The sequence below is a fragment of the Mizuhopecten yessoensis genome, unplaced genomic scaffold (genome assembly GCF_002113885.1).
Source record: "Mizuhopecten yessoensis strain PY_sf001 unplaced genomic scaffold, ASM211388v2 scaffold2329, whole genome shotgun sequence".
NCBI lineage: Eukaryota > Metazoa > Mollusca > Bivalvia > Pectinida > Pectinidae > Mizuhopecten > Mizuhopecten yessoensis.
This window is the reverse complement of record NW_018404492.1, coordinates 4,890,667-4,900,623: the sequence shown is the minus strand read 5'-3', so window position 1 is coordinate 4,900,623 and position 9,957 is coordinate 4,890,667. Positions and strand designations below refer to the sequence as shown.

Below are 9,957 nucleotides of genomic sequence, written 5' to 3'. Positions count from 1 at the left end.
TACAGATCACTTATTCGAACAAAACTGGATTATGGTTCTATGGTATACGGGTCGGCGCGCAGTTCGTACCTTCAGATGCTAGATCCAATCCATAGCCAAGGGCTACGTCTTNACCTTCAGATGCTAGATCCAATCCATAACCAAGGGCTACGTCTTGCCCTGGGAGCTTTTCGAACAACACCTGTAAAAAGCCTGTACGTGGAAGCAAATGAACCATCCCTTTATGACAGAAGAATAAAACTTTCATTACAATTTGCAACTCAATTAAAATCAAACCCTAAAAATCCTGCTTTCAACCAAGTATTCAACCCCAAATACCAAAACATATTTACGCAAAACCAAAAACTTCTGCCAACATTTGGTATCCGAATTTTGAATTTCCTGCAAGAACTCAACATAAAATTGACGGACATAGCTGAATTTAACATATCTGATGTTCCTCCGTGGACCATTCAAACCCCCGATTTTAACTTTACATTACATGAGCGAGGGAAATCAAGTGTTATGCCCGAAGAACACAAATCCTCCTTTCGGGAATGCATTTCGAATTACCCTTCTCATACACAACTTTACACCGATGGCTCCAAAGAAGGTGAGAAAGTGGCAGCAGCCTGCTGTACTGCCAATACTTGCACTTCAGTCCGACTACCAGACGGCGCCTCCATCTTTTCTGCTGAAGCATGCGCCATTGGTTTGGCCCTCGACCATATCGATGAACACCGCATTAAAAAGGCAATTATTTGTTCAGACTCTCTATCTGTCCTACAGAGTTTACAGTTACGAGATCCTAAAAACACAATCGTACAAAACCTTGCTCATCGAATATCTCGTATATTAAAAAAGTCTAAAATAACTTTACTATGGATTCCGAGCCATGTCGGAATAAAAGGCAACGAATTTGCTGACAGGGAAGCAAAAAATGCATTGAATCTCGAACAAACAAATATCAAACTACCATACACAGATTTTAAACCTACTATTCGTACAGCCATTCAAAATGAATGGCAGAAACGCTGGTCTCTGGAGACCAACAACAAACTTTTTAAGATACAACCGAAACTTAAAACATCTATTCCCAGTCGGAAAGATCGTAGAGAGGAAGTTGTCCTCGCTCGGCTCCGCACTGGGCACACATATCCTACTCATTCGTACCTTTTAAAACGAGAAGATATACCTTCATGCCACGCATGTGACACTCCATTTACAGTGGAGCATTTTTTAATAGAATGTTCCGATTTTAAACACATTCGTGATAACTACTTCCGAGTCCCGGATATGAAAACACTTTTCAGTTCCGTGGATTCGAAGGCATTATTTAACTATTTGAAAGACATCGGTCTATTTTATAGACTCTGATGTCTTTTAACCCACCTTATCCTTTTTGACGTTATATATATATCGCATATTCGTTATCATCTATTCGTTATCTCTTTTATTATTTTAACCCCCTTTTATTATTTTTAATTATCTACACATACAATGCGAATACTTTTAAAATGAACCATTTTATCTGATTTTATCTTCGCTATTCACATGTTTGTTAAAAAAGTAAAATAAATAAATAAATCACCATGGCCCTAAATGACCACAGCCGTCGATGGGCCGTTAAACATAAACAAACAAACAAAAAATTCTGCTCTGCCAGAATCTCCTGCTTCAGCTGCCTATATACAGTGTTAAGCTTGTATTATTTCATGATATGTATCCTTGCAATTCAGTTTTTCATATATCCTTTTTGAAAGATCTTAAGAAGATGTTGAAAGATGCCTCAAAATTGATGATGATGTGAATACAACAGTCACACATGATCTGCTGATGAATAGACAGGGATTCAACCAACAGTGTATCCTCAATGCCCATTAATCCTTTCAAATAAGAAGCATGGTGTTCAAATGTGCCTTGATAATGTTCAATACTGTCTAAAACAGTACTCTTCTTTCACTCTGCAACAAAGCCCCTGCCTGGAAATGTCCACTCTCTGCCACCACAAACATAACTCTAGGTTTCTCCATGATATCCTTCCACTGATGTATATGGCGCTTTATCTGTTTTGGGTTGTTCTTTATTGAAACCTACAAGGCAATTGTTGGTAAACACCAACATAATTTAGACATCGTGTTACTGCTTGTTGTTTCTATGAAATAGTCAACCGATTAGTTATGCAGGTCTCTGGTTGCAGGCTCAAGATTAATTTGCTACATCATGTTGATGGTTGATGACCATCTTTGGAACTGTTAAGGCGTCCCCTCAGCAGGATAACTGAATTGTTGGCAACGATCACATCCGATATTTGATGAACCAAGTCCCTGGCACATGCACCAATCAATCGAGGCAGCTTTACATATAGGGATCTAACTCGAAGTCGTCCTCTTGATACCTTCTGCAGAGGGACCGCATGGTTTTGTACGCTGTTATGTTCTGTTTTCACCCATATATCATGGTATAATTTCGGTGTAATTCAAATGATTTTAAGATTGCATCTCCTACTTCAGCTGCCTACGCACCGTGCACATTGCCTCGAAGTTGATGATGGTGTGAATACCATTGTCAGTGGAGTTGCTCTGCTGAGGAATGGACAAGGATTCAACCAGCAATGTATCCTCAATGCCCATTAACCTATTCAAATAAAACGCATGGTGTTCAAATGTGCCTTGATAATGTTCAATACTGTCTAAAACAGTACTTTTCTTTCACTCTGCAGCAAAGCCACTGCCAAGAAATGTCCACTCTCTGCCACCACAAACATAACTATAGGTTTCTCCTTAAAAAAAATCACTGATGTCTATGGCGCTTTATCTGTTTTGGGTTGTGTTTTATTGCAACCTCCCAGGCAATTGTGGATGAACACCAACATAACCCAACCCAACACAACCCATCGTGTTACTGCTTGTTATTTCGATAAAATAGTCAACCAATTAGTTATGCAGGTCACTGGTTGCAGGCTAACCATGTCAGCAAGATTGATTGCTACACAATGTTGATGGTTGATGACCATCTTTGGAATTGTTGAGACGTCCCCACAGCAGATAATTATGTTCCCTCTTTTCAGGCTATATAATGCTTTGGCAATAACAAAGCATTCAGGGTTACCGAATAAATGGCAACGATCACATCTGATATTTGATGAACCATGTCCCTGGCACATGCCCCAATCAATCGAGGCAGCTTTACATATAGATTTCTAACTGGAAGTCGTCTTCTTGATACCTTCTGTAAAGGACCACATGATTTGGTACGCTGCTATTTTCTGTTTTCACCCACATTACATAAAGTTGCTCTTTCCCTGATTACAATTTCGGATAAGGACGAACCACAGTTGTGTACAGGTTGTATAGTGAGAAACTGGTACACTCCTGGATTGATTAATGTTTCTGTGGGGAAAGGCGAATGCAAACATTACTTGCAGATAACCTTAACAAGATGAAGGCCTCCGCGTTAGCTGTGCTTTAGCCAACAGGACTTATCCCAGCAGTTCTTTATTATCTGTGATCCTTTGCAATACATCAACTTCATCATCCATTGATGCTTCCATCATGAGCTGGTGTGCATCTACACCTTCTGATGTAAACTTTTTAACATAGCCACTTGCATAAATGAAAACTAGCAGGCCAGCTCCAAGCCTAATCAAATTCTTCCCTTCGTTATTGTCATTTTGCTGACAGAGGAGAAGAAGCAGTCCCTTTGTTCCAAACTCTATAAGGCTTTGAATCCTTCTGTTCTTCTAAACCTCGCCCCTGCATGTCGGGGATCGAGAAACTATGTATCGTAAGAGGCGACTTATGAGTGAACCCCCTGCAGAATTGGGGATTTGCTTTTTGTCCCTCTACTTGGGGAAGGAAACAAAAGCGACCAAAATAAATCTGCTACATCCATTGCAATATTTTGGATCTTTATCTTTCGTTCTACTTCTAACTATCTTTTATTTCCTAACGCCTTGCATGGCAATACCTAACTTTTGGCTTTTAATGTTGAGCGTTCGCCCAGATGAGGAGAAATGGGTTCTGTCTCCTGGCCGGGAGATACGTAAGACCTTAAGATGGTCGTTGTTATTCCCTGGTTATGTTAAGCATTTAGGGGAATGACAACAACTGGTTCAACCGGTGTCAGTATAATTTGACCGGGCGGTATGTTGGTGTGTCGGTGCCTTCGCATGAGATCCACTCTATCACAAGGATCCAAGCATACCAACATACCATGTCTCCTTCACACACACATGCAAGCACGCATACACTACACACATGGATGTACGTCCTTAAAAAACTTAAATGTAAATAGGACATGAAACAAAATTAAACCAAACCAAACCTGCTCGGGAGAATGGTGAGGACTTGACCCTCTTGGGGGAGGGGGGCAACTATGCCTACCTGGCCCTGTCAAGTTATGACTCCGATCGCTTGCTGCTGTCTTATTTCACAGTCCATATTCCTGCAATGGGGTCCCACACAGGCCATCTCGTCTCATCTCATCTGATCACATGATTTGATCTCCAATTGCTGTAAGACGAAGGAACGAAGGTTCAAATATTGATGGATAAACATGCTCAGAACGTTAGACGAATAATGGAATGTTTTGAAAGACAAACAACTAGTGCAACATACATTTTCTGTTTAACAAGGTATTACTAAGTATTTGTGTCTGAGGGTTTGGTGTTTTTTCGTTGGATCATGTATTAATGTTTATGAGTACTGGAGGATATAGTTATCATTTGAACATGATGTTGTCATACACAGGATCACAATTTACTGGACAACACAGCACAGAGTGAGCGTTTCTACACAAGTGATGAAAGACGTAAACAACATGCAAACAGGAAGCGATTGGGTCAACTGAAACGTGAGAACGCCAATGAGTCAAAGAGGAGGAAGGTGCTGAAGCTGGAAGATGGGGTGAGAATTGATGTAGACAATCATCTTTCTTTTGTGTGTGTGTTTGTAAACGTGATTTTGACCCTATTTATCTTGTATAGAACTGTGAGCTTTGCTTTAACTGTGAACTTCATCCTACTTAAGTATAGATATGACCTTGACGCTTACTTATCTGAACTCAGACCTATAATGTAATATGTAACTGTGAACTTACACTTCTATACTGCAAAAGTGGAAATTCTCGCATTTTTCACGTTGACTAAATTAGTGTGACAATATCCACATGCAAATATTTATTAATAGATTATAGAATATATAGATTTCAGAGCCATTGCAAGTGGGACAATTTCCACGCCATGGTTAGTTGAAAGAGTCACAATGAGGACATTTACAGTATCTAGACTAGGTTTATAAAACTGTCTTTGATATCATTCTGAAGTTTGTAACTGACTTCCCTGTACCCATGAAGTATATATATATGTACTTTAACTCTACGTATCAAGACTGAAATAGAACAAAACATCGAAGAATGGAAGACAAAAAGAGCACCATCTTGATGGCTGATGTAGGTTATTCTTACTTTACAGACTTTTACCTTCTAGGGAAGCAATAGTCAGAATAATGGTAAAATCATAAAACCTACATGTATAAATTGACAACCTGTAATACTAATATAAATGGAACAGATATTTATCATGGCTGTTTAAAGTAGATGTGTAAAGTTGACTAGCCGTTATTATGTTTGTGGGTCCTTGATGTGGTTTATATATTGAAATTTAACATTGACATTTACATCTGACTGGTCTATACCATCAGTTTAACCCTGACCTTAACCACTAACTTTACCTCTAATGTGATTATACCATTAGTCTTACCCTTAACAGGACCACACCATTACTCTAACCTTGCACTACAGTTTGCAGCTCAATTAATATCAAACCCTAAAAACCTGCTTTCGGCCAAGTATTCAACCCAAAATACCAGAACATATTTACGCAAAACCAAAAACTTCTGCCAACATTTGGTATCCGAATTTCAAATTTCCTGCAAGAACTCAACATAAAGTTGACGGACATAGCTGAATTTATCTGATGTTCCTCCATGGACCATACAAACACCTGATTTTTAACTTTACATTACATGAGCGAGGGAAATCCAGTGTAATGCCGAAGAACACAAATCCTCCTTTCCATAATGCATTTCGAATTACCCTTCTCATACACAACTTTACACCGATGGTTCGAAAGAAGGTGAGAAAGTGGCAGCAGCCTGCTGTACTGCTAATTCTTGCACTTCAGTTAGACTACGAGACGGCGCATCCATCTTTTTAGCACCGCATTAAAACGCCAATCATTTGTTCAGTTTCTCTTAATGTCATACAAAGTGTACGGTTACGAGATCCTAAAAACAAACTCGTACAAAACCTTGCTTTTCGAATATCTAGTATCTTAAAAAAAGCAAAAATAACTTCAAAATGAATGGCAGCAACAAACTTTTTAAAGTACAACCAAAACTTAAAACATCAGTTCCCAGTCAGACAGTTCGTAGAGAGGAAGTTGTCCTCTCTCGGCTCCGTACTGGGCACACATATACTACTCATTCGCACCTTTTAAAACGAGATGATCCACCTTCATGCCACGCATGTGACACTCCATTTACAGTAGAACATTTTTTGATAGAATGTTCCGATTTTAAACACATTCGTGATAACTACTTTCGAGTCTCAGATCTGAAAACTCTTTTCAGTTCCGTGGACTCGAAGGCATCATTTAACTATTTGAAAGACATCGGTATATTCTATAAATTCTGATGTCTTTTAACCCACCTCTTTGACGTTATATATATCACACATAGTCCATGTCATCTATTCGTTATCTCTGTTATTATTTTTAACCCCCTTTTTATTTTAGTTATCTACACACATACAGTGCGAATAATACTTTTACAAATGAACATTTTTATCTGATTTATCTTCGCTACTGACACGTTTGTTCAAAAAAATGAAATAAATAAATCACCATGGCCCTTAGTGACCTCAGCTGCCGATAGGTCGTTAAACACAAACAAACAATTAAACATTAACCTTGACCTTTACCTGTGACAAAGGTAACTATCACTACACCATCACTTTAACCTTGACCTTTACTTTCGACAGAACTACATCATCATTTCAACCCTGACCTTCACCTCAAACACAACTACACTGTCTGTTTAACCTTGACATTTATCCTTTATAGGACTACACCATCAGTGATGGAGAGGAGGATGACAAAGGAGAGGATATCAAAGACCTTGAGTTTCGTCTGTCACATGACATAGACAAACTACATGTAAGTTTACCCACACGCATAAAAAAATTTCAATCATCAATGGCAATAGACCTAGGGGGAAGGGGGTTGTAGGGCTCCTGTCTCTTTTGATATTAATAATATGTAAAATGTTTAAAAAAAGGAAAATAATAAGAATAAAACAAAAAATGAAATTCTGTAGCCTGACATGTCTTATTAATCATAAGCTGCGAGACACATCTACAAATTTCCAGTAATATTGAATCAAATAAACATAAGGATACTCAAAAACCATTTGGGCACCCCTTCCCTTTTAAAACTTCTATATTTGTTCCTACATATTAATGTATGTTATTTTAGATTGGTTTAACCTAACTACAATCATCATACATGTATAACATATGCTTTAAGATAAATTTTCATTAAAAAAGGGAATAAATGTACTTAAACCTGTTTATCTATAGCAAAAGTAAAATGTATGCTATTGTCATTATTACATATAGTTAACTATGACTACTCATTTGATCTGCAGGAAACCTCTAACAAGAATCGTAACTTTAGTCGCCGTGATGTAAACCTCCTGAAGATCATCCTGTGTAGTGGTCTGTACCCACAGGTAGCAATAGCTGACGACTGTAACAGTTACAAGTCTGACTCGGAACAGTCCTTCCACACCAAGGTACCCACTGTTTACAACATAAAAGTTTGATGCTGAACAATCCTTCACACCAATTGATAAATTTACACACAACTGTTTGTGGTTCTCTTAGAGAATCATTGTAAATAAGGTGACATTTTCACACCGTACCATCAGTAAGTTTACACTACCTGTACGTTTTCACTATTTGTAATTATTCAAAATCCAAGAGTTCTCTACACACTTTGGAAATGTCATGAGAAAAGTTACAGGCAGACAGTTTGCCATTTGATTATTTTCAGGTATATAAAACTGACAAATCACTAAGGATAATATCGACAGAGGAGCAACATACCCTACTTCAAAGCTGCATGGTCACTTTCATGGTTATGCTACACTATTCTTTTGATGTGCATCAAATTAGTCTACTTGTATCATCCACACAGTAGCGCTTACAGAGACATCAGTATTGTCTTGTCATAGTCATATGGTGTAGAGAAGCTCTGTGTAAAAAGAGTTGAAATATACACTATCTGTTTGTTAATACTATCTAATGAAGGTTACACCATTTGTAAGATTACACTATCTTTTTACGTTTATTCCGTCTGTAAGTGAACTTTATCTGTTGTCCAGAGTAAGCCGTTCATCTTGCTGCACCCTACAAGTGTGTTTGCCTGCCACCCAGATCTGCTACAGGTGGAAGAGTATAAAGGGGACACAAAGACACCCAGGGATCTCCAAGGCAAACTCAACCACAAACATCAGCTTCTCACCTTTGTGTAGGTTTAATACAACCAAGCCAAATATTACCACATGTCTAATACTGATAACTCCATCCCTCTCAAATGTCTTGTCATTGAATGTTTGCATTTCTTATCTGATTTTAGAGTTCAAATTATCACAGCTGGGACCTTAAAATCATGTGATTTCTTTCTCAGTACTAATTAGTTTTGTCTCATGTATGAGGGTATTTAGTATTTGTCTCATCATAAAAACAGAAATATGAACTTTGATGTTCTGTCATCAGTGAGAGTGCAACACAAAACTACACATCTTGTTACGATATTTATTATCATAAATTTAACTTGAGGACATAATTAGAATGTTGTGCCTCATGTTTTAACATACAACTTTATTACTTTGTACTTCAGGTCTGAATGTTTAACATTGTACTTCAGGTCTGAATGTATAACTTTGTTCCTCAGGTTGTTAAATGTACCTATAACTTTGTACCTTAGGTTGTCATCTATAAGTTTGTACCTTAGGTTATCACCTTTAAGTTTGTACCTCAAGTTGTTACCTATACGTTTGTACCTTAGGTTATTACCTATAAGCTTGTACCTCAGGTTGTCATCTATAAGTTTGTACCTTAGGTTATTACCTATAAGTTTGTACCTTAAGTTGTTACCTATAAGTTTGTACCTTAGGTTATCACCTATAAGTTTGTACCTCAAGTTGTTACCTATACGTTTGTACCTTAGGTTATTACCTATAAGCTTGTACCTCAGGTTGTCATCTATAAGTTTGTACCTGAAGGTTTTACCTATTAGTTTGTTCCTTAAGTTGTTACCTATAAGTTTGTACCTCAAGTTGTTACCTATAATTTTGTACCACAGGTTGTCATCTATAAGTTTGTACCTCAGGTTGTCATCTATACGTTTGTACCTCAAGTTGTTACCTATAAGTTTGTACATCAGGTTGTCGCCTATAAGCTTGTACCTTAGGTTGTTACCTATAAGTTTGTACCTCAGGTTGTCATCTATAAGTTTGTACCTTAAGTTTTTAGCTCACCTGGCACGAAGTGCCAAGTGAGCTTATGCCGTGGTGTGGCGTCCGTCGTCCGTCCGTCCGTCCGTCGTCCGGCGTCAATATTTTACTTTAAACGACTTCTTCTAAATATCCGAAAGGCCTAGGGTGATGATATTTGGCCAGAAGCAAACTGGGATGAAGGGCTACCAAGTTTGTTCAAATAACTGACCTTCATCTATTTTCAAGGTCACAGGGGTCAAATATGTTAAAAACTTTAAACAACTTCTTCTCAATAACCAAACTGCCCAGGGAGATGATATTTGGTCAGTAGCATGCTAGGGTGAAGGGCTACCAAGTTTGTTCAAATGAATGACCTTCAATTATATTCAAGGTCACAGGGGTCAATTGTCTTAAAAAA

The 9,957-nt window shown here is 38.0% G+C and overlaps 1 protein-coding gene across 2 annotated transcripts in view; it reads left to right on the top strand.

Moving 5' to 3' along the window:
* Positions 1–9,957, top strand: part of LOC110445643 (probable ATP-dependent RNA helicase DHX34) — a 65,744-nt gene that overhangs the window by 39,725 nt on the left and 16,062 nt on the right. For both annotated transcript variants that reach the window (XM_021490358.1, XM_021490360.1), the window contains 4 exons: positions 4,731–4,886; positions 7,103–7,195; positions 7,686–7,832; positions 8,424–8,569. In XM_021490358.1, the coding sequence (XP_021346033.1) occupies positions 4,731–4,886; positions 7,103–7,195; positions 7,686–7,832; positions 8,424–8,569 (542 nt within the window). The remainder of the gene's footprint in view (positions 1–4,730; positions 4,887–7,102; positions 7,196–7,685; positions 7,833–8,423; positions 8,570–9,957) is intronic.